The 26,475-nt window shown below is 38.7% G+C and overlaps 1 protein-coding gene across 1 annotated transcript; it reads left to right on the top strand.

Moving 5' to 3' along the window:
* The first annotated feature begins 646 nt into the window (after window positions 1-646).
* On the top strand, window positions 647-26,273 carry LOC139740991 (solute carrier organic anion transporter family member 3A1-like). The gene is made up of 12 exons (XM_071651575.1): window positions 647-2,087; window positions 4,618-4,881; window positions 5,381-5,566; window positions 14,488-14,661; window positions 15,591-16,007; window positions 17,358-17,522; window positions 19,661-19,874; window positions 20,620-20,812; window positions 21,176-21,375; window positions 23,203-23,267; window positions 24,294-24,517; window positions 25,577-26,273. The coding sequence occupies exons 1-12, from the start codon at window positions 2,000-2,002 to the stop codon at window positions 25,667-25,669; spliced, it is 2,283 nt and encodes a 760-aa protein (XP_071507676.1). The 5' UTR covers window positions 647-1,999; the 3' UTR covers window positions 25,670-26,273.
* The last annotated feature ends 202 nt before the right edge of the window (window positions 26,274-26,475 follow it).

Raw genomic sequence — 26,475 nt, 5'->3', positions numbered from 1 at the left:
ATTAAAGGATATACATACATACATAAATGTCCGTGACATATAGCTTCAACAATGTAAGCATACTTCAGTTTTGAGAGGTATAACGTTCACTCACCATGCAGCATTCAAATGTACCTTTTACCGTGTACCTCTTTGTCACTGTCGTTCGGACTCGGAAAACGTGTTGAAATTGCAATTTAATCTGAATTAAGAAAATGTCATAAGATCTTTTCATGGAGCAGATCTGATTTTTTTAAAAAGCATTCTTTTGACTTTGAACTTCACCGCTGTGTTATCTTCCTGTTTGTTTGTTTATTTGTTTTGCCTTTACAGTTTATGCCATAAACAGAAAGAAACTCAGGGAGAGATGCCACAATTTTTTACTTTCGTATACAGGACGTCATTACCAGAAATCACTGATTGGCGATAGAGAGCTGCGGTGTGAGGGCGAAGATTTTTGTTTAGAGCTTATCGTTAATATTCAACTTCAGATGTCCTTTGAACTATTTTTCTGAATATTTTCTTCTTTTGAAGGACGCTAATCTCTCCCGTCGACAAAAAAATCTTGAGTGCAAGACAGACTTTGGACCTGTGTTGTTCTGCTTCCATGCGTCAGTGTAAAAATAACACGGATCATATATAATATCACGTTATCATATTGAGAGAGGCGTCGAAACTGGATTCAAATGCAGGTGGAAAAGAAGAAAAAAAGGTTAGTAGCAGGTGTCTTGTGGGTTTCTCCTGATCACCTTTAGCGACTAACTTAAGAGCGGTTGATACATTGTTTAAATTGACAACCCAGAGACTTTTAGTATGGTAAGACCAATGCGATTTTGCGACGGAACAAAGTCAAGAAGGGGACGGGCACACACCTTTTTCGGGTGCGAGCAGTAGACCGATACTTTTGCTGGAGAACGAAAGAAGCGAGATCTGTACGGCGTAAGCAGCAAACTAATTAAAAACACTCTTATAATACCACATCCCTGCTTATACGGACTGTTGCTATACCAGTCTCGTCTACAGGTGGAGAGCAGGTCCGTTGCGCGCAGACTTTTGCAGGAGTCACGCAGACTGACTGAACAGCTCATCAAAGGTGTACTTGCCTCATGTCTATCGATCGACAGCCAGCTAAGAGGATAGTAAGGATTGTTAAATGTTTGACGTCATGCGCACGGATTTTCTTTGTACAAGACGTGTTGAACGGGTGAGCTATTGACAAGAACGAGAAGAGTTCTGATTATTCGTGAAACAGACCGGCACGGCCCAACGGGCCGTTTCGGGTTATTACCACGTCTACTGCGAAGATTCCTCGTAGATACGCGGATCTTACCTTTACTGGGAAAGGAGTTGATCATGATCGCACTTACCTTAGCAAGTCAAAGGTTGTCGCTTCTTTTGTGTATTGTTGGTTGTCTGGAACGGCTTATTTAATCAAGCCTGAGCGATCGCATAAGCAGCAGTTTTCAATGATTGGTATCATCTAAGCGCAAATTACTTGGGACGTTCCAAGTGGAGTCCTTGTCTATTACATTGAACTGAATTGTTAAAAACAGAAAGGAACGAACCGTAAAGATCTGAAAATCTGTCACCAAATACACTTTAGGTCATGCCCTCTACGTGACACCATCTCCGGATGCCAAAGACACGAAAAACAAGGTAGATACATCAGAGGGCACCCGACACCACCCGGCGCAGTATACTGAGGAACGACATGTCGACTTCGAGGACATTTAACATTTAATTTCATCTTTTGCTTAACTCCTGTCTCCGTTGCGACGGAGAAAGGCCACTTTTAACGTTTTGATTAGCTCGACACCACAAAATGTCATTAGACACCGCTGATTTGCATTCGGGTATCTAAAATTTAATTGGTGTGACCATGTGTTGAGTGGGATTCGGCAGTTGATATTGAAATCACAACTCGTGTTCGAAGCAACCCGTTTGGGTGGAGTCCATCTGGGGGCTGTACACCACCAGCAGTGTTCGGACTAACACCCCACACCGCCGAAATTCAGCAGCCATGGAAGACAGTATGGACGAATATGACTTCGCTATGGGGGAAGGGCGAGGAAAGACTACCCCTAAGAAGAAGAGAAAATCGGAGAAAGGTGAGATGTAGTGCTATACAATCAACCCTTTAAACCTCAAAAACTGTGCAGACAATGGTTATGATAGTATTTATGACATTTGTCGTATAAGCTTTTCGTAAATCACGGCTTTTCATATACTATACGCTGTTTATACATTTTGTTTGTGAAGTTTCTTCAAGTTGCTTCAGGGGTTGTAAACAATATCTCCGATTATCAGTGCGTGTTCCAACGCACTTCCTCTTTCGTTTGTGTTTGAAAAGAACAGCATGGGAAAAATGTCTTAAAGTCTCTTTTACATTAACTACTGGCAATGAAAGGAGAAGCACTGACGTATTGTACCTCGTCTTAGGTCTATAAGAAAGACAGGTTGTTAATGATTTTCATGTTTTGTCTATTATGTACGCTTTGAAATCAGCGATATATGTCATGTACAGTTTAACCACGTTTTGATACACTCGAACATGGCGTTACTTTACCTCAAAACAGAGCTGTGGGTGGGTGACAAGAAAGCCAAGGAAGAAAGAGAGAGAGACACACACAAATCATACAACCACATGAATGAGACGCCACGAATAACAGTCAAACTTTAACATTCCAGAAGGCATTGTATGGCTGCTTGAATAACAACTAGGATTCAATTCAGAACATTTTTTTTAGTTACATACATTATTAAAAACATCGAAAAACGTGGGAGCAGTAAAGGTCAAAAGGGACAAACACAGAGACACGTAAGTCATGTAAAAATCACGACAAAGAATGAACATACTTATTGTATCGAGTGAAAAAAAATGTTATTTATATGTGGACTGTAAAAGTACATGAACAGACAAGAAGGGACAATAAAGAGAGTCGATAATACGGGGAGGGGCGGTTGTGGATCCACCATGGTGCATTTAAAGAAACTTGGCAAGAACAGGATAAAAAAAAAACCATGGTTCCATTGCTGGAATGCAATAGAGGACTAAATATACCATAGCACATTTACATCGCAGTTTTTTTTTTAGTACTAAAGTTGTCATCACATGCATGCATGGAGACATTCTAAGCACGCGATAGAGCAATTCAGTAGCGTCTATTATGTGAAGGGTACAGTGGGTTTCCTGTACACGCCAATGTTGACAATACAGGAGCAAAATTATGGGTCTTCCAAATTGGATACTGGGAGAAATTTTGGCAAGAATGGTACAAGACCTACCCAAGCTACCTTGAGTTAGCTGTCGAGATAAAAGGAAGAATACAAGGAAGTATGTGAATGTAGCTTTACATGATCACCCATCTAGTTAAATTTCGCCACGCACGATCAGGTCACCGTTATCTTTAAAAAAAAAATAATAATTCGTAAATTCCATTGAAGCAGCAATGTTTGCCCTCAGTCATTGCGACTATTAAAGGTACAATGACTCGTCCTTGCAAAGAATGTACAGAAGAGCATTATGTATAACAGCTTTTGTGTGTTAGTTGGGAGTTACAAGTTACAAATATAAACGAAAGATAAAGTTTCCCACGCTTTTCACACAAAAAGTGTATTATATCAGAGCAATACCATGGAAATCGTCAGCACATTGCATATTCCGTTTGCAGTTAATAAGCATAATCAAAAGGATTGTTGGATCAATCAAACAGTTTATTGCTATGATTTAGAAATGCTGACTTAAAAAAAAAACTAATTACCAAAATGACGTATGCAATATATATGTTTTCGAATCAATGGAAGATTTGTATAACGATGACATCATGCACTTGCATTCGTGTTTGACCGATATCACTGAAGAAGATTAAGAAGATTAAGAAGATTTGTGAAAAAGCTGGAATTCCATAACTTTATTTTAATGTTTACTTTGATGAAAGTGTTGCTGTTCTGCTCGTTTTTGTGTTTCATCTCGGATATTCCTGCCGGAAAAAAAACACAGTTCCCATAGTGTGTTCGCTATTTGTTCACACAGTCGTCTATCTGAAGACAAGATGATTTCGCACTGTGGAGTGGTTTTTCACAGAGTGTTTGCTTCACATAGTAATATTGGCGGGGAGGGGGGGGGGGGGGTCGCACTGTGAATTGATGATTCACAGAGTGCTTACAATGTTAAAACGCTCAAATTTAACAGTGTGAATAGATTTCACGCTGTGTTCACACTACCTGTGTTTCACACTGCGTTTCTCATTGTGTTTCACGCTGTGGAACACTCTTCTTTCCAGCGAGGATGCTTTGTTGTTGTTGTTGTTGTTTAATCTATGGCGTAATCTCTGGCGTAAAGCATTTACTTCGCCTCCGACATTTTTTCCATCTGACATTTTTACACTCAAAATTTTACACTGCACCATGCAAGTCAACTTGCATGGTGCATTCAGTTTGACGTTTGACGTTTGTATTATCCATGTATATTGTTTGGAAATAAAAATGAATAATGAATGAATGGAATGAATGAACTTGTAGGCCCTAATGTGTGGGCCCAGTTAATAATGGAGGTGGAAGGGACTGGCGCCCAATATGAAGTGCATCATTCTGCTACCTATACGACCATGATTGCTTCCTCCCTTCGATCTCTATCAGTGACAGCCTCGGATGACATCGAGCTCGAGCGTCACTGGTTCTTCAACCCCTGGGTCTACCTCATTCTCACTTGCGTCGGCAATGTCGCCTACATCTCGGCCATCGGCGGCTACGTCAGCGCCTCGCTGAGCACCATCGAACGTCGATTCCAGCTCAAGAGCTCGGAGTCCGGTGCGATCACGATCATTAACGACGTCGCCGGGATGCTGGCCGTGCTCTTCGTCACGCACTTCGGACACTCTCGTCATCGGCCGAGGATCGTTGGTAAGGTTGCTGATAATTTCGTTCATTTAGACTAATGACTTTTGCTGAAAGCAACAGTTATGTAGATCCATCGTTTCCCAATCTACGGCATTAACTTGAATCAACACAGTCATATTCACTGGGATATGTTCCTTGTCCTAAACGATACACACACACTAGTATTTCTTTTTAAATCAGATTATCCTATTCCAAGTATACTTCGATCATTAATGACCTGAAGATTATTATGACTACGTTGACGAAGATGCTGATTGATACGATTGCTGTGGTGATTATACACACTCTTCTATGGATTCTTTTTACCTCAGTCATAATTGAATCACAGTCATCATCATTGTTTTTAACATTAACATAATCGTCATAGCGTAAGTATTGATAATGCCACAAAGACTTCTGCAAGTGGCATTTGATTCTTACACTGATGGCGGCGATGATTACTGCGACGCTGATGACAAGAATGCATTGAAAGCACTGACATCGTCTCGTTGTCTCCGGGCAGGTGCGGCGCTGGCTGCAGTCGGCCTGGGAACCATTATGTGCGCCTTGCCGCACTTCATCTACGACCCGCCACAGGCCATGATGGCGAAGATGACGGGAATGTGGTCGGGCAACCTAACGGGCTCCTCTGGGGGAGGGCGTGGAGCAGGCCAGGACACCTGTCGACCCGGTGACTCCAGCGATCCTAGTAAGTTGCTTGTGTTTGTTTCTTTCTTTTTCCTTTTTTTTTCTTTTTTTCTTTCTTTATTTTTGTTTATGAGCAATGGAAGCAATGGGTGCTTTGAGGGTGGGTGTGGCATTGGATCATTCCTCTCCTTCAAAGTTCAAAGTTATTTTCACTTCCATCAAATAAACAGAGAAAATTATATGTAATGTATAAGCAGAATATATTTGAAATAATTGCACAAACGTAAATTAACAAAATATATGTGATAATGAGTAACAAAATGAAGAAAACATGATTGCATTTTAATACGTACGCATAGTACAAATTGAATAAGGATGGGAATGGTAATGAAGGGTCCCACAAAAAAGCAAAGCTTGTACGATGTGATGGGACCCTCAGAAAATACATAAGATAACGAATAATGAATAATTCCCTCAAACACTTTTTCTCTCTTACACATCATCCTGCCTGTCTTGTCCACCCCTATGATCTCCTGTGGCGGCTAAGATTGTTGATGTTAAAGTAGATGATCCTGATAATGATAATCTGATAATGATCCTGATAATGGTAGTTGTTGCTCGTCATGCTCAGGATGATGATCATGCTGATCAACTGTGCTGCAAACCACGATCATAACGACGGGCATGAGGAAGGTTGTCGTTATGTGATTGCTTCAGTTGTGGCTATGGTGACAGCAAAACAATAGGATTAGAGAAAATGATACAGCAAAACGAATTATATACTAGTACCTCATATATAGATTCCTCTCATCTGATTGGTTAAAAGTGGAGTCATGAAAATAGCTGTGCCCCATTTTTAATCAAAATGACGTCATGATTTACTGTGCCCGGGGCATAGAATCAACTGTGCCCTGTAAATAGGTTTGGAGACAGTCGCAACCCCGTACACATAGATCGCTCATATGTACGCACCAATGATACGACCGCCGTGCTGTTGATCAGCGTTGATTACGAGTGCTGCTTTTAGTCCTTGTTATTCAGGTAACCTTTTAACCAATCAGATAAGAAAAATCTATATTTTCGGTATCCAAAACAAATAATGACAGCTTGATATTCGGGGCGCAGTTACAATTATGTAGGCCCTCGGTGATGTGAAAACCATTATTATGCCCTCAGCTTCGCTTCGGACATAATTATGGTTTTCACATCACCTTGGGCCCATAATTTTAACTGTACCCCTCATAGCAGTCATTATTTGTATACTAACGCTTCCTTCTTCCAAAAGTATATATTTCATCATGAGCACAGTTATGCATGCAATCCCTCATTTCTTATTTTTCTAAAGGAAAAAACTTGATCACAATATATGTTGATGATTCTGGAATAGTTCATACACTGTGTAATTTGAAAAAAAAAAAGATCTGTACTTCCTGAGTATGATATTATTCACATCACATGCACTTAATATCGCAGATATGAAATCAAATGGAAAATCGTGAAAAATGAGTCATTTTAACTTGGTGTCTGGTTTTTGTCAGACGAAGTCACTGTACTAATATTTGGTCGTAGTTTAATAAACGTAGAACAAGTAAAAGAGAGACCAAGAATGACAATTAACCTTTTCTGCACCAATGAATTGAATGTGCATATATTACACACATATACCTATTATGGTCAGACGATTAACGTGATAAGCAGATGAGTATAAGACTCTCAAGAAATTGTCATGCGAAGTGATGTAATGATCGGCTTACGAGTCTCCAACGAAGCTAGCTGACGCAATAGTCTTCACTAATCTTTCTTGATTAGGATTTCAAACGGAGGAAGTTGCATCCTTCAAATTCTAGAGTTGTCATAATTTTGCAATCACAAATTGTCAAAGGGGACAAGCTCGTAAACTGCTGACAAAGTATAGATATCAATTTAAAATACTTTGCGTTTGGGTGCGCTGTATATCACTGTCATGATACCGTGTGAATCTCCAGGCTTCCGTAGCATAAACATCCACAACTATCTTGTTTATATTTTAATCCGATTTTAATGGAGTTTGTATGTAGCTCTGTTTGACACAATTCTTTCAATCTAAGTCAACTTGGATACGAAGTGGATATTTCCTACCGGTTCGTGGGAGCAAAGTCGATCGATCGATCAGCCATTGATAGTCTAAAGCACCAAATGATTTGGGACAGTAGTGCCCTTTTGCAAGGCACTGTTATCCGCTCTGCCACGTCTTTCGGAGGAAATTTGAAACGTGTATACGAGAGCTTTACTCTAAATGCTAGTAAAAGAACCCAATTAACTTTTCTCGCAAAGAGCATGGTGAAATCCCGGTGAAAGTGGTAAGACACACAAAAAACACTGACATTTTCTGTGATCTTCAAGAATCTTCAGGATCGAATGAGGCAGATCAACATGAAAAAGACGAAGAACAAAACGGGGAAGGAGAAGAAAAGGCAGACAAACAAGAAGAACAGAAAGAAATTATAATAAGAAGAAGCAGAAGATGGAGAAGAAGAAGAACCAGAAGATGGAGCAGAAGAAGAGGCAGAAGATAGAGCTGAAGAAGAAGAGAAAAAGAAGAAGAATAAAAAGAAGAAGAGTTAAATATATTTCCCTTGCCGATTGAAGGAAATAGCAGGACCTTGCTACGACCTTCTAATGCAGGACAGCTAGCGTTGATATGCACAGGGCAAAGATTACTATATGACATTGGTAATGGCCTGTACGTTGAGAATTCTGGACTTAGGCCTTTTGTCAGTTACCGCCAACGTCCGCCTTGGTTGCTCTTCATAATATCTCATGTATACCAAAGTCCTGCGCAAATATTGATGTTGTAATCATACCATATGTAGACCCAAGGGGTGAACTCTGGAGAGGCCCAATCTTCCCACGCGTTCGCTATTTGCACCCGAGAGCCACCAGCTTACACTCAACATGTCGGCCTAAAGGATAATTGACATAGGTGTCGTGCCGGCAAACAAAATCTAGTTACTCGACTTGTGTGTATGTCCATCCTTGATAAACTCACCTATTAACAATTATATACCAAAAGAGACTCGGTTTACTTTACAGAAATCATTATGGCATACTCGTAAGCTTACCTTCCACAGTTCATGGGGGCTATAACTATTAGTGAGCAAACTTACTGGTAACATGACTATGATTATCACAGAATAAACAAGATTTGAGTTCTCGTTCAAAGTGCAGGAGCCAGATGATGCATATCATAATCTCCTATGCTCTTTTGATACAAAATGGTGTTAAAGTGTCCTAGTCTAGACAATAGGAATCCCCTTGGAAGTACCGACCGGCCCCCATTGAAGACCTGGACCCCATTTCATAAAAGATGTTAGGATAGCAACTCTTGCTAGAAAGGCAACTTACCAACAGCAACAGCCAATTTGGAAGCTGGATTCTTGTTGTAACCATGCATGACAATTGCCATTCCAGCAAGAGTTGCTATCGTATCAACGTTTTTTTTTTTTTTTTTTTTTTTTTTTTAGTGAATGGGACTTAGAAGTATAATCACTTCTGATGCTCAGCAATCCGGCTGATTTAAAAGTAGAACATTTTTGTTATTTGATCACACACTGTGCTCATACCTGATGATTTATTTCGATACGGGAATGAGCACAAAACAACAATTCAAGTCATTTTTCTGTTGAACATTGTGAGCGTTGGATCCTGCTGTGTCATCGTTTATTCACGCTCGTTAAAAAGCTATTTCACGTGTCAAACCATTTATGTTGTCGAACACAGAGAGACGGGGGTGGGAGAGGGGATGGTAGGCTGCATTTTTCTTGCCATTTTACATAGTCGAGTGGTCGGTGTGTGTGTTTTTTTCTCTCTCTTAATGCAAAGAGTGTCTTCAAAAGGCTTCCCGATGAATCAAGATTTCATCTCTTTTGTTGAATTTCAAGAAGCGGGATTACTCCCGAAGGCAGACAAATTCAAGCGGTGGAGCAAGACAAACACGAATGTTTGTACGCCCGTCAGCTTCAATCGGCCACTGTATCTGACGAGAGTAGAAATGGGTGCTACTATCAGTGGCATTGGAGACCATGCAGTATCCATGTCAAGTGGCGTCGGGGCACAAAGAGATCATTAGGAATGATTTGTTATGTGCAGGGGCGTGATGTTGAATTGCTGAGTCGTTGCCTACTTCTCCGCTATTTTGCTTTCAAGTATTAAACCCACTTTAAAACACTAACTTTTTTATCGTTAAACAATACAGAAAAAATAGCTTATGAGCATTGTAACCTAGATATATGGCATAACATACATGTGCCATGATCTGCCATCGCATTTCAACAAATACAAACTTTACGCAAACTATTCGAGTACTCAGTATTCTGTTTTGTCGGCTGACCGGATTCGCACCGTGTCGTGCTTCCGCCGTGCCATAGCAGTTCCATATGTAGGACAAATAAAAGATGAAAGGGTAATCGAATGCAGATTAAGAATGGAAAACGACATAAACTTTCCTTCTTGAAAAATCAAAGTGATTTGATAATGACAAGTAAAAACAGAAAATGTGCAAAAATTACATATAAAGACCCATATAGATATATTTATATTATTATTATTATTATTATTATTGTTATTGTTATTATCATTATTATTATTATTATTAATATTATTATTGAAATTTTATGTATATATATAATATATATATATGGGTATGATCAATATCAAATTTCGTGAATATGGTTCGTGATCAGTATGCAACTTTTTTTAAACCATCTATTTGCATTTTGAACATCCGATCCATTTTAAACGCATACAACCAGAAAATAAATAGTGATGGCGTACTAATAATAATGATTTTCATTAATTGAGGATAGATAGATAGACTAATCCCAACATATCGTTAGATCGACATGTATAATAGAGACATGGACAGAAAGACAGGAAAACAAAAGATCAGTTACAACAAAATAGACGGACAGGTATAATCATATAAACACCAAAGACAGAGAAAGAACATAGAAAGAGACGAAGACGATGAGGGTCTACATTCGCACATTGGAGTGCAAACCTCAGAGGAAACCCAGAGAAGACTTTCATTCAAGTCGTAGAGATTCCCTACACCACTCCTTACAGGCTTCACCACGAGCATGATAGAAGTTGTATTCAGTGGAGTGTGTATTGAGTCTTACCCAATGCAATGTCTTGTATTCGGGATGACATCTGCAATGTTAGTATACTATAATGATAGAACTTTTGAAAGGTCATCGACAATAGTAAACACAGGAGAGAAATGTAGTGGCATTTTTCAAGCCGTGCACTATTTATAAAGCAAAAACTTATAGTCGTTATTTTTTTAACTGAGGCAACTAAGACTTGACTTGACGACAGCTAATTTCAATTAGTTAAAGAAATCGCCAAATCATGTTAAGTTCTTCATTCCAAACAAGTACAACAGACCGCTTAATGTTTTATAACAGACATTGTTATTCAAACTCTCGTGACAAGGAGTCAAAGAACAATTTCCGTATTTTAATGAAATATTGAGTCCATTTGGACCAAATCCTCCCATATGAGATTACGTGGATTTATATAGGCATTCTTTAGGCGGTTTAAAAATGTGCTAAATCCAGTAAGTTACGTTTTACTATAGTGATTTGTTCGAATGTATTCAGTTCCCCATACAGTGTCATTGTTTATGTTTTAAAAAGTACATGAATTTTTAAAACAGGATACCGTGTAATGTTAAACTCCACTAAGGTTTGATTACCCTGAGCATAATTGCTGGTCTCTGACGGGGATTCTGTGTCCTTATATCATTAACACAAACCAGCTTCTTAACATGTGCATCACAACTGTTCCCCGTTACTGCGACTTATGAAATACATGAAATAATGGGGTACGCTGCTTCATTGTTTAGGGACAAAAAGCTTTCGAGCTTGCACTCACGAGCAAGTGGTGTGTTTACCTAGAATCAACAGGCGACCTGGTTATCTCCTTCCCCTCAGATCAATTCATATAACAACTTCAAATAATGTTTATCACAATTTTGCTAAATGTATTTGAACTTTGAAGCCTCCTGCGAAATCATATCGAAGGAGCACGGGAAAATAAAACGACAAAAATTTCTGAATCGAAGTTTACTAATGTATTAATCATCTTATTGTTCAGTCTTTCTTCTCTGCGCAAACAGCATGCCAACGTATTTCGTCATGCAATGTAATGACATTACTTACAGGCAGGACGATGTTATCTGTTTTGTTTTATTTTGTTTTTGTTTTGTTTTTGTTTTTCAGGTGAATGTAATGTATATCAATTGCAACTTTACTGCTCCACGACTCAGATCACCCGATAGTGTCATGTGCCCTATAGCATTTTTCTGGTATTGTCGAAAATATCCCAAGTCGACGAAAGAGTGATTCACTTATACACCTTGTTCCAGAACATGGCGATGCTGCGCAGTTGGCAAACGGAGCATAATATGAAAAATTTACATAGAACAGCACACTTAACGCATCATCATACTTGTGTATATATATAATGTCATCAGCTACTCAGTATATCGTAGAACATGATGCGACTGCCAAATGCACAAAGAGGACGAGAATGTGGCGGAATATTAAAGGAACTATGTAATGCCAATGCATATCAACTTTTATTGATTCATAATACCCTCAACAAATACTTATGTGGCGGAAGGAATATCTAGTTATACAATCCATGTCTTTTCTAATAATTCTTTCCATTTCTTTTATACTACTTGGGAACGCGCACAAAACAAAAAACTTTCCAATTTCAGATTCTGTCTGTGATGTCATCTGTTAATCATTGCTAAAGTACTAATATGATTAACAAAAGACATTGGAATATATCTTCCATTCGACTGAGGATAGCTTACACGTTTCCATGACTTAACAAAAGACATTGCATGAGAACATGCAAGTTATCATTAGTGTAGGGGAAAGTTTATTCCAATGTCTTTTGTTAATCATGTTAGTACTTTAGCAACGATTGACAGATGAAGTTACGAGATGAATCTATACTCAAAAAAGTAGTACAATATCATAAAATACATGGAACGTATTAGATATTTGTTTCGCCACGTAAGTGATGTTGAGGGTATCATGAATAAGTCAACATGCGTTTGGACCGCTTAGATTCTTTTAATATCTGCCATATAATGAAAGGACCACCCTCATGGCTTGGTCCGTAATATCCAAAAATTACATAAATCAATGTCCTCTGTGTCTCTCATTGTTTTCTCTGCTCACTCATAAACCATTGTAAACCTTCCGCGCTATTAAATCAGTTTTAGCAATTTTGAGCTATAGTTATAATATTGGCACTAAGAATGTGCAATTTTGAACAACAAGGTGGTTATTTAACTGCATATCAGTCGATCCGGTTTTATTCTTTGCAAGAAAATGATACTCGCAAAACAAGAGAGCAAAGATTCACAGCGCAGTAATTGCAGGCAAGGTGATAAACAAATCGAAATCGGATAAAATAAAAAAATATATATATTTTGCAAATCAATCGCTGAATGTCTTGGGTGAAGTTTTGTATTCAAAAGAAAGAAAGAAAGAGAAGAGAAGAACATTGCCATATACGAGAAAAATAAGGTATGTGTCCTAAGTATTAGCACCCTGTCCTAAATACCTATCTTTTAATGCTATAGGTTTCGCATTCTTTGTGAGTTTTTTTTTTTCAGTTATCTTTAATTCTACCAGTGGGAGTGTCTGAAAAGCCCTTGTCAAAAGGGATATGAATGTGTACCTCAGGCTACTTCTTGGTATATTCAAAGGGAGAGAAGAGCGAGAGACGAGAGAAAGAGGGAATGGGAAGAATAGATGAAGAAGCAGAGATATCTGCACATCTCTTTTTTATCTATCTGTACGATTATGTACCGGTACATAATGAAGTCAACAGGTACATGAATGAATACAGAGAGACATAAGTGGGGCAAATTTGATCCATGAGTGTCATTCAGAGTGAAAAAAAAGCTTCCCTCCCCCCCCCCTTTCTTTTTTCTTTTTTTTTTTTTTTGGGGGGGGGGGGGTCTGCAACCCTATATACTCTTTTCATCAATATTGTTTACACTAATGTTAATCTTGTTAACCGTGCATCGAGCAAGATTCGTTTGTAATGTCGCTCATGATAAAATAACTCACTTCAACGAAAATGACAACTAGAAAAATAATTATTGGAAAAGGAAATAATTCCTACGACATATTCAAGCCTCCTTTTTTATTAGAACCACTTTCTTTAACTTTGTTTTTTGTTTTCAAATCTCAGTCATTTAAAAACCGATTTTTATCAAATAAACTTTGAATTCCTCTGCATTCTCTTCGATATTTCATAAGTGGTTTCTAATTATCTTGCTAAAGTCTCATAAAATCTGAATCCCTGAACTCAACAAAAGCTATATCATCCCTTTAAAGCTCTCCTATCTGAGCATTTTTGTTGAATGATTTTCGTTATTGACTGACATGCATAGCTCCTTCAATTTGTTATTGTTGTTGTTTTTTCTTAATTTTACAAAATAGATCTGACTGAAAAGTGTTATATCATGTCGTATTAAACGCAGCCACCCTGAAAAACAGACAGTTCGATTTTAATGAATTTCGGCTCAGAGGCGGATCGCTTCTATCAGACGATTGCTTCTTAGTGGGACCCTCCATTTCCATTCCCATCCTTAGTTAACTTGTATTATACGCTTTATGTATATATTAACAAAGATATAATTGTGGGGTTTTTTTTCCGTCTGCTACTCATTTTCATATGTACTTTCTTAAATCACATTCTGCAATTATTACAAATATCCTGTACATATGCATTGTATATAATTTCTTTGTTTATTTGATGGAAGTGAAAATAAATTTGAATCTTGAATTTGAATCTTGAATTTGAATCTTGAATCTTGAATCATTCACCTGTGTAGTTAATTTACCACTCCACTAATTTGTTTTCTTCGCTTTACCATTTCTTCTTTTTTTTGTCTCTATGACAACCAAGACGAAGAAACATGTGACGTGATGGAAGAGGCAACATCCGGGTCTTTACTCTGGCAGGTTGGGTGGATTCTGGCGGGCCAGGTTCTGTGCGGGCTAGGTACGAGCGCGCAGCCTCTCTGCATCACCTATCTGGACGACAACGTCAAGAATAAGCGTACCACAACCATTTTTGTCGGTATGTGATATTTCACTCCTTCTCTTCCTGTCTCTTTCTTTCTATCTTTCTTTCTCAATTTCCCTCCCTCATCCCCCCCTTCTCCAACGTGATATCCTATCTTGCATGTTAGGAGAATGCTATAGTTTGCAATTATTGTTTCTCTGAACACGTAATTTGCAATATCATCGTGTCATTTGGTTAAATGATACATTGTTATCATCTAGTCATTTTAATATTTCCTTCTTTCAATAGTTTGCAGTTTTCTGCGACGATACACACCAAGTAAAATTTTTGTATGTGTGTGACAAAAGGGCTTACAAAATTTCGCATTGTTTCTCTGAGCACAATCTGCAATATCATCTTGACATTAGGTTATAATACATTGTTATTATCTAGTCAGTTTAACATTAATTTCCTTCTCTCTTTCTTTGTTAATCGTCTATCTATCTCATATAGTCACCGATGAATCGACTCATTCAGTTGCTTATCAAATGTTCATCCGTGTGATGTGTATGGGTGCTGTTCGTTATTCCGAAGGTTCGCTATTCCGAAGGTTCGTTGTTCCTAAGGGTCGCTGAACCGAAACACGCAAATTCCCTATACCTAGACGTTCGTTAATCCGTAAATGAAAAAGGGTTCGTTAATCCGAAAATTTGTGGCGTTATTCCGAAGGTTCGTTATTCCGAAGATCGGTTAATCCGAAAATGAAATTCGGAACAATGAACCTTCGGAATAACGAATCTTAGGAATAAAGAGCCTTTGGAATAACGAACCTTCGGAATAACGAGCTGTATACGATGTGTATATGTCTGGACAAGCTAGTAAGTTGTTGTGTTATGCCATATCTTTGTCAAAAGATATGGCTGCACCTATGTAATGAAGAGGTAAAAAAAAAGCAAACAAAAATAAAATCTTGTTTTAATGCCTTATGCAATTCCCTCTCCCAGCCGTCATATTCAGCACATTCGCATTTGGGCCCACGCTGGGCTACATGGTGGCCACTGCGTGCCTCGTCAAGCCCACTTTCTTCCACGACCCTGCGGTCCCGCCGCCTGCCGTCAGCCAGGAGCACCCATACTACATCGGAGCCTGGTGGCTCGGCTTCCTCATCAACGGTTTCCTGCTCATCTGCATCAGCGTGCCGTTCTTCTTCTTCCCCAAGAGCATGCGCAAGAAGGCGGCCGGTGGCGCGGTCGGCCACGGCGGCGACCACCACTACGAAGGGGAGGAGGTGACGGAGCTGATGGACGTGAAGGAGAGGGAAGCCAACAACCAAAACGGCCACGGTGGTGCCATATCGGCCATGATCCCATCGAAGCCGAGTCCGCGATCGAGCGACCAGGGTTTCGTAGCGTTTCTGACAGGTTCGTAATGTGCTCAGTCAGTGTTAGAACATCAGTAGCTACGATATCATCGTTGCAGTGTTGGCCTTATTGTGAATTGTATCTTTGCAACAGAAAGCCTGTGTCTGGTTTTCTAGCTGCAGAAAGATTATGCCCATATACTGAGAATTATAGATATTCCAACGTTTCAATTTTTAAGAGCAAACTAAATGGGAATAGGATCTAGTTTTGTTTGATTCATTAAGTGTCCTGTCTCGTTGACATAGGCTTAGTGCGTCTGCACATTCTGTCACCTTATTCTCAATGTCATAATAAGGAACCTATGAACATGATTGTTTTTATAAATTATAAGTGACAAATTTGACATACGCACAGACTTTCCCAATCCTATGTGTCTGGTAATATTGAAGTATGAAAAAAAGTATCACAAGACACAAGAATCAAGTGGAATTATCGTACGTTATGTTTCGTGAAAGCTCGAAGTGTACTCCTCTGTAGCTGGCCTTCGGACTTTGCGCTCTACTCCCTTGAACACTAGAGGTTTTCTGCAGGATGTAAGGGCGTGGTGCCGCAGCTATATGATTGCATTTGTACGAGTCACTGATTAATAGACTGTTATCATAAGAATCGATGACATATTATAGGCTGTATTTTTCTTCTTAACTCGTTGAACTGTATGTCCATGTGCTTAGCATTTAACCCATTTATACATGGGCCGAAATATGTTGTCACTTTGCCAACATGGCGTGCAATAAATTAACTATTTTCTATTCTGTCCGTGCAGACAATCGGCAGTCCGTATTGTATCTATAATACTATGTAAATATAGAAAGAAAATGTAAATGTTAATAATCCTGAATTGCTTTAAGTAATATAATGTGTGCCATCATTAACGAGTAAAGAGGAAGCCATGATCATAATTAATATCATCTTTGATGGTTTTTGTCACTGTCCTTCTTTCTGCCTTATATACTGCATTTGGGCATGTTGCGATATCCTAATCATGTCAATATAGTTCTACATGTATTCATTGTTGACGGACTGCGAATTGACGTCTTAGATGAGATGTCAGTTTTTGATACATGTACTTGCAGTACGAGGCCTACTGATTGTTTGAATGTCTTTACTTTTGTGTGCCCCGACCTACATGTTGTCACCATTCATTTCTTTTTCATTTTGTGTTATATGTACAGTACAGTGTATCCCTTTTGTAATGTTCATTCTGGTGTTTGTTTCATGTTTGTAATGCTTATAATGATATGTATCCTATATGTTTTATCCTGGTCGAATAATGGATAAATAAATAAATAAATAAATAAGTAAATGATAATAACAATCATCATTATTATTATTATTCCCTATTCTTTGCAGATTTTTTCCAGACTATCAAACGGATAGTAACTAACCTGACAGCCATGTCGGTGTTTTTTGCCGTATGTGCCGAGATTACCGGGCATGTGGGATGGTTTATATTCGGGCCGAAATTCATGTACACTCAGTACCGACTTCCCCCAGCAAAGTCATCAATGTTGTTCGGTAAGTTTTACATCAACGTGTCAAGTACAATTGTACATACATGTATGTATATCTTTAGATACTCTGAATAGTTTGACAGTAATGACGTTTAAAATATGACACAGCTGTAACCAGATTTGTTTCTTTGAAGTACACTGAATGATTTACGAGAACTGTATATTAACCCCACAAAAGTATTTTAACCATATACTTTAAGGGAATTTCAAGTTTATGTTTGTTTGTTTTTTGTTTCATTACAAAATAATTAAAAAAAAACAATTGAGAAAGAATATAAATATGTTGAAGGCGAAAATAGAACCTGACACAGGCAGAGAAGAGAATGAGGAAGCAAAACCTAATCATAATTTCTGTTATTCTTATTTGCCCGTGTCATTACGTCCGAATTTTTAGTGTCTTTATATTTTCGATTATCTTTCTGTTTTGCTCTTTGTGTTTTCAGAACATTCCATTATAGAGAATAAACGTTAAATCGTTGGTTCGTGACATCATAATCTTTGATGATGAAATTGATAATCAATACTACGAATAAATAACAGCAACAACAACAATAGCGGGAGGGAAATAGTATGATGATGATAATAGTAACAGTTGTCGTAATATGATAATAATTCCAGTGATAATGGCAATAACATAAATATGGCAAGAACAATATGATGAATAATGACTAAAGCTTCTGAGTTTACTAAGTCATCGTGTGAGAGTGCTTAGGTATATTAATACTTTCTCTTGGTAACTCTAACAAGAACTGAGCAAGCTTACCCCAAGTTCCTGGAACTGAGCACCTGTTCGAGGAGTCAACGTTTCACAGATTGACTGTCCGTCGTCAGGACAGTCAATATGGAACTTAAGATTTTCGTGACGTTCAGAGGAAAAAAACATACCGTTTTGCATATGCACGAATTTGCTTGGCTCCAACATGGAATCATTGTACCAAGTATAGCTCTCTGCGGTTGACTATAATGTACGTAAAAAAAGATCCCACTTCAGTCATTCGCCGCAAAGCGCGAGGGTGCTTACCTGGGCCCCATTTCATAAAAGTTGGTATGATCAGATGATAGCAACTCTTGCTAGAATGACAACTTCCCATAGCAACAGCCAATCAGGAAGCTGGATTCCTGTCGTTACCATGACTATTGCCATTCCAGCAAGAGTTGCTATCATATCAACTCTTTATGAAATGGGGCCCTGATAAAGTGGTCCACCTACAGACCCACGCTGGAAAACGGGCCAGATGCCGACCCCCTGTGGTTCTAATCGCATAAAGGGACTTGCGATAGTCAGCAAGCGTTATTATACAAATGATGCACAGGATGGAGTGCGTTGGTGGAGACGCAGCGCACTCAAGGGTATTTACAATTGTGAAACATACACGAGGCGAAGCCGAGTGCATGTTGCACTACATTGTAAATACCCGAGAGTGATCTGCATCTCCACTAACGCCAAGAAATAATCCTGTTCATCATTTGTTTTATAAAATGGGTCGAAAACTAACAGCATTTTTCACGTACCTTTGTGGGTCAATACCAGTCAGCTACATGTAGCACTCGCTCAAGAGTCAAGATGTCCGAAGATGTTCGTCCCAAACATTTACGCACGTCGCACTCGGAAATTCCGCAAATATAAGTACTGTGCGTATAAGAGTACGAGTATTCGTACGCCACACACGTTATGCACACAAGAAAGGCCGGCCGGCAGCCCGAACTAGAAGTCGTTTATAGGATTGACAGCGCGTATAGTAGCGCGCGACGCACTTGTAACAACTGATTGAATGCGCACTGCTAGTGTTAACATTGTGACGTCAGGCCGTGCATGTTAGTGAGAAATTAATGCACGCACACGTGACTCATTTTTGCGCTTCCAATTGGCTACATTCTTGAACCCATTTTGTAATAACTATCATTGGCACTTTGTGCTATGCAAAGTACTAATAGAAGAATTGTAATACATTGTATATTAATGCATCCATTTCATTAGGGAAAAACAGCTGTTGGTGGAACATTCCGTCAAAACACATTCGGACCAGGCGGCATCCGAACTCGGTATATTTACTTTTCATGAATCTATGGCGATGATCACTATTATTATGTTTCCTTCCCTCCATTTATGGCCTCTCTCACTCTCCATTTTTGACAATTAAGGGATGATGATGCTGCCAGGACCAATCATAGGAAATCTCCTGGCAGGCTTGATCGTGCGCAAGTTCAAACTCAGCAGCAAGGGGTGTGCCAAGATGGTTATATGCATTGAGGGCTTGCTACTGTGTTTGGCACCCACCCTGTACTGGCTGGGGTGCGACAATCCCCCCAACGCCGGTGTCACCACGCCCTATGCTCCCTATGGAGACGGAGACAGGTGAGTCTGATCGACGTCTAATGACTTATGACGATTGTGTGTGTGTGTGTGGGAATATTCCTTTCCAAACATAGTTGAAAAGTATGGGACAAACTTCATATTCAGTATAAAAATGATGCACAGGGCAGAGTGGATAGGCAAGAATTATACTGCTTAATCCGAAGAGCGCAGCGAGTGCATTTTAGACTGTTTCCAAAGTGAGAACGAGAGCATCCTATTTTCACTGATCCACGAAATGGGCCTTCGCATCATTCGTTTTATAAAATCATGAAATTCAACCTTTTCCCCCATTATGCGTTGGGATTTGCCGGATGCATGGCTCAGTATGGATCAGTAAAAAAAAATCACTACATAGTAATTGACAAATCAGATTGCATAGATTCTACAACCCATCTTATAGATTCTATTCCAATGATCAGAGCGAAAAGAGTGATAACCAAACGTCTGGATTCAAAAGTAAGATGTAGGTTGATTTATCTCCATCTTTATAATCATCAATATGATGTCACGTTTAATTCGATCGTGCTCATCATGGTATTGTTGTAATAAACATTAGCATAACATCATTATCATCAATTATTACCATTCACGTGGGCATCATTACAATTATCAATACAAGTTATAATATAGTAATCTCCATTTTGAAGTCCCGATTTAAGGATTTCGTCAATCACCATTTGTCATGACCATGAGGATTAGAAAGCACCAAATCTCCAAATTCCAAGTATCGATTTCTCTCTATCAGCTTGCCGTACTACGCAACGCTGCCTCCGCCCGTGGAGTACTCGGACGACCTAACGGTGCCTTGCAATGCCGACTGCGGTTGCGAGCGGGACTTCGTGCCCGTGTGCGGTTCGGACGGCCTGACCTACGCCACCGCATGCCACGCGGGTTGCCGCAGGTATGAAAAGGTCAACATGGGAGACTCCAACACAACGGTGAGTTCAACATGCCTGGCTGAACCAATCTTCCGTTGAGGAGAGAAAACAGCCGATTGTTTTACATAATATAAAAATTCCAGGAGATACATTTTCAAAAATGAGATAATGATGGTGTCGATTAACAGATGTGTGAAATCTACCTTAAGCAGGGGCAGATATTAAAATTCAATTAAAACTGATACAAACACATAAAAAAGAACAAAACGGATATTGAGAATTTAACGCAACCCTGGAAACAGTTGCTGTTGTTTTCTGTCTTGATGTATCTGTAAGATCCATGATAACTTTTGGCCAATAGAGCGTAGACCCAGGTCCAGTTTGTTGATGGTTTGATGCTACGTTTTGTCGGTCCAAATCTAGTTGTTTGTGGACTGCAGCTGTATACCTCCACCCGATAACGAGACGGAGATCGTCGGCCTGGAAACCATGGAGAACGGGTTTGCCTTCCTAGGGGAGTGTCCATGGCTCTGCGACCGTCTCTACTACTTTCTCGGCATGATGCTGTTTGGCTCCCTCTTTGGTTCACTGCTGCACAACCCTTCGTTCATGCTTCAATTCAGGTAAAGTATAGGGCTCACACCTGTAAATAAAATGGAATGTCCCAGACCCCTTCACAAATTCGTAACAAATATATCAAAATAAATGAATAAAAAATTAATTAAAAATCAATAATGCAGTTTGGCATAAAACTGAATAGCTGCAGATATTAAGTATGAATTCCTATACAAACTGCATTTTAATTTGAAGATGAAATCTTTTCTCATGGAATTTGAAGGGACTATATTTCATTGGGTGCATGTAAAGAAAAAGAGTGATCTTTGAGTGAAAAGAACTCGTAGTCTGGCTTTGCGGACCCTTGGACAGAGTTTGAGCTGAAGAAACCGCCTCGGAAATTTGAATGGTGACAGGGTATAGTTCACTTATCCAGGTTAGTGAAGATAAAACATTTCATTTCTCCCAGCTATTTTAAAGAATTGTTTGATTTTTTTAACACGCGTCTCTTTGGGGAATTGTTTATCCGTGTGAGCCCTAAAGTAGTGGTAAGATGTAGTTACACTCCGTAATTGATGGAGCCCTCTATGCTGGGAAAATTCCGCTGCAGAAGTTTTCATCTTGTCGTCAATAAGCGGGAGCCTCTGAATTTCAGTGCATATCCTGTATGTTTGAGAGAAAATTATAATGTAACTGGTTAAACTCATAAGATCTGCACAATAGCAGCAAAGACACCAATAATTGTCAGTCTTAGAGGGAAGGAAAAACTTCAGTCTTGTCAAAAAACTTCAGATGCCATTATGACTTTGGCAATAAGAGGTTTTTGAAATTTTCTAACCAAACCATATATAATCTGTCTTCATCAATGGACTTAAATGAGAGGTAAAATTTCACTCTGCCTCATGAAACATCAAAAACCTTTAGAAATGTATTAAAAAGACATACATTACGAAACCGCTGAAATGACGTTTCTCGGATCTCAAAGGGTAACACAACATAACCAACGCGATCTAAATAATCATGTTCATTTATGAAGAAACTATATGCAATGCAAATTCTTGTTAAAGTGTGTTGATTCATGACACCCTCAACATCACTTATGTGGCCAAATGTATATCTTAAATGCGTGCCATAAATTACATAATAACTACAGTATTTTATCAGATTAATTGGATACTTCCACGTAAACCTTCCAAAACAAGATTCTGCTAGTGACATCATCTGTCAATAGACTGATGTAAATTCTTTTCATTCATCCAGTCGAAGTACAAGATCAATGATTAGTTGAATTAAAATACAGAATGGAATCAAACTCACTGATAATTTGCGAAGCATCGTAGCAACGAGTTTGATTCAAGGTTTCTTTGTTTGTTTGTTTGTTTTTAATCTAACTAATTTTTGATCATCTGCCTATCATTGCTAAACTATCATGATCAGCAGGGAAACATACAAGCTATACTCTGTGTTTGGGACGTTGCACTCCGATATCTTGTGTCAATCATAGCAGTACAGTGTCTTATAGATCAGAACAACATGCATTTCAATATAGTCCCCTTTAATAGCAATGACACCTGATGATCTGGCTTGATGCTCTCATTGAAATTCATGCCCAGAACAGAATGGAAACAAATCCAACATCTTTCGGTTTTAAGACCTCTTCCATTAAATCTCAATTTGGAGGCAGATTCGAGGTAGAAGTTTTCCCCTTTGATTTCTTCCTCCCGAGTGTCGAGTATATAAAAAAAAATAATAATAATATCATGTATATATAGGCCATATTGAATCTATCGTGTTGGTAAATACGAGGTATTCTTATACAGCGTTTTTAACTATTTCAATGATTTCATAAAGAAAGATGAAAACTTTGTCTATTCTTTCCGTTTGCGGCGTCACAGGTCACATCGGGAAGAAGATCGTTCAACTGCGCTCGGTGTCAGCAACGTTTTGATGAAGGTGGTGGGTAAGTGTGTGTATTGACTATTAGCAGTGGTCAACCTTATTTTGATATCTATGAAATGCACGCCAAACCGCGTATTGGAAAAAAACGCGAGAAATATAAATATCATTGTGGAAAAGCATTCATTACTGCACCAGTAGCCAACAGAAGAGGAAATTCAAGTACAGTGAAATATCAAAGTAATTGATCCGCTGCAACATACATGTTAGACTTGACACTATTGAGCATCTGCGTGGCTGAAATGATTATACATTTTATTGAGCTGTGTTCCCCCATTAAGCGAGCAACTACGTGTATCAACCGCGAAAATAGATGTGCAAAAAAAATCCCGATACTATTCATTCACTTCCATTCAAACAATAAAAAAGGCTATCAGTCTGGTATTGCTGTACGTCGTAAAAAACAAGTTCCTTTACTATGTAATATTTCCCGTCTTGGAAATAAGAAATTGACACTGAACTGAAACTGAAAGTGCACATTTCGTGTTTTTTTTTTTTCATTGCAACAACTGAAATGAAAATAATACAGCAAAATTACAAACATGAAATAATGGAATTATATAATATATAAATCAAGCAAATCGTCACCCAAATAATTCTCCTTACTACATTTCCTTACAATGTCTACCACTGTTTACCTTTGCAATACTGTCCTACAGCTACGCCATATATACTTACATCTCGTGTGTGAATGAGTCACAACTCATGCACGCAAAAGATCCCTTTTCATTTATTCATCGCAAAGAGCAGGGTGTTTAACCCGTTGAAGTGGTTCAGCCTTTATACATACCCCGTGGTTGACCAGCTATTGCTGCTGAATATGGGCGATCCAGCTATCTTCTCAGATGGAAATGAGACAAACAAACAAGCAAACAAACAATGACACGTTGTAAATTTTCGCGAATGTATGCATACTTCACCTCTTTTTTTTTTCCCTCCTCTCCATCTCTTTACTGTAAATTTCTTCCCTCATCTTCGATGTCATCTATAACCGCCTTCATGTTGGCAATCCCCAATTCACGCGGTGCAGCGTTCATCCCGGGACCCGTGTACTTCGGGGCCATCCTGGAGAAGACCTGCCTCCTCTTCCAGGAGGCGTGCGGCCGGACCGGGAACTGCCTGGTGTATGACATCAAGGCCTTTCGCCTCGTCTTCACGATCTTCTCGTGCAGCGGGCGCGTCGTCGCCTTCATCCTCTACTGCGTGGCCTACTTCTCGGTCAGGAAACGGGAGCAGGAGAAGGAGGAGGAGGAGGTAACGAACCAGAGCCGCAGAAGATATTACTTTCATTAATATAATAATGATAATAATAATAATAATAATAATAATAATAATAATAATAATAGTAATAATAACAATAACAATAATGATCCAATAATATTAATAATACTAATGATGATGATAATAATAGTATTATTATTGTCATTATTGTCATTATTATCATTATCATTTCTATCATAATCTATATAAAAACAAATATTTTTCCTCACTCTGTATACACACACACACACACACACACACACACATATATATATATATATATATATAGAAGAAAGAGTCTCAAGTACGCCATGGATCCAACGATTACAAAAATTGGTAATAAAAATTTTTGTAATCGTTGGATCCATGGCGTACTTGAGACTCTTTCTTCTAATAATTACAACATTCGAAGTCCAACACGTGGAAAATTCCAAGATATATATATATAATATAATTTCAAGAAAATTCAACAGATTTTTACATCCTTTCTTGCATAAAGAAAAAATAAACAACACATGACTTTACCTCTTCCTGAAGGTAAGGGGAATGACATTAGCTTTAACAATGGGCAATATGTGTCAGTATACATGTCGAGGGAATGTATACTTTTGACGAAAAATTAAACTTGTTGAATTTTCTTCATATAGTTTTCTCTATGTCGTTCTTTATAATCTATGTGACGTCACAAACTGTAGTAGTCTTCTCATTCAGGGATGGCTAAACAAACAAATCTACAAAATCATAACTTTTGAACAGATCGTCTGATTTTGTTTAAACTTTCACTGATATTTTCTACTAATATTGCTCTCTAAACTCAATCCACATGTATATTTTGGTTTCAGTCCCCTTTTAGTAAGCATTGTAGGGAGCATTATGCTCTTTTTACACATGTTACCATGGAAGCCATGATTAATTCAAGTTATGTTACAGGTACAAGTTTAGATTTATTTGCGTTTTACGCTGTTTTAGCCTAGAATACCATTCGTAGTGTATTGACTGGATTCAAACTACTCAGTATTGTTTTCTTCCTTTCTATCCACACCCTGAAAACAGGATTACATTTCGAACCACCCTCTATCGACAAGGTACGTGTCCGAAATGGAGAGTGGTGCTGGCAGCGCGAGCTTCAAACACACCTCGATATAGAAAAGTCCATCTCGACGACAATTCGGCCCATTTCATATCTGTTCTCGAGAAACTTTGGCACGACGTTGTGGCATATAATAAAGGCAACCTCGTCTCGAAGAACTTCGACAAGAAAGGCAGAATAAGGACCGAAGAAGATCATCGCTGAGACTCTACAGAAGTGTCTTTCGCCAAGAGGACCAAATAAACCGTTTTACTCTGCTTTTATAATGTGTCACGTTGACAAACAACTAAGTTTTGAGTTAAAAGGCAGAGAGACAATGAAACAGTACATCTTGTAGTGTTTCTCTTTCCGAAGACTCATTTAAACTGAACTCGGCTTACAAATCTTTTCCACCAGGAAGAGGACATCCACGTTTGAAATGTAGGTCAGAGGGAAATGAGACGGATGATAATTCAAATGCGAAAATAGTCTTGTGCCTGTCGCCGGATTTAAAAAAAAAAATGTCGTCAAGTGCAAGGATATTTGTACTTCGACTGGGAGGCAGGATGGCAAGACATGAATTGGTCTCAGGAGTTGCATGTTCTGTTGACAAAGAAATACTGTTTCGACCAACAGAAACGATTTCTGTAGATATGTAAAAAAAAGGCATGATGATGTAAGTCCAGCCTTAATTCATTGATTGTTTAGGTGGATGATATACTTACATTTCAAAATAGTGCTAATTCGCAATGTCAAACCAAGACGCTGGTTTGCAGACTGGAGTGACATTTGTAAATCTCTTTCTTTTAATGTTTCGTGCCACATTTACCAACTCAAGACGGTCTCATTTTGCACTTTGTTTGCTAAATTGACAGATATACAG

The sequence above is a fragment of the Diadema antillarum genome, unplaced genomic scaffold (genome assembly GCF_040938485.1).
Source record: "Diadema antillarum isolate AM-2024a unplaced genomic scaffold, OU_Dant_1.0 seq00000894_RagTag, whole genome shotgun sequence".
Classification (NCBI taxonomy): domain Eukaryota; kingdom Metazoa; phylum Echinodermata; class Echinoidea; order Diadematoida; family Diadematidae; genus Diadema; species Diadema antillarum.
Note: the sequence above shows the minus strand (reverse complement) of the source record. Positions and strands in the feature narration are given on the sequence as shown.

What these genes read in the sequence shown, in the direction of transcription:
- LOC139740991 (XM_071651575.1), top strand. Translation starts at nt 2,000, where the DNA reads ATGGAAGACAGTATGGACGAATATGACTTCGCTATGGGGGAAGGGCGA. An exon ending in GAAGAGAAAATCGGAGAAAG is followed by an intron (nt 2,088 to 4,617) that starts GTGAGATGTAGT and finishes GATCTCTATCAG; the next exon opens with TGACAGCCTCGGATGACATC. An exon ending in TTTCGTAGCGTTTCTGACAG is followed by an intron (nt 16,008 to 17,357) that starts GTTCGTAATGTG and finishes TATTCTTTGCAG; the next exon opens with ATTTTTTCCAGACTATCAAA.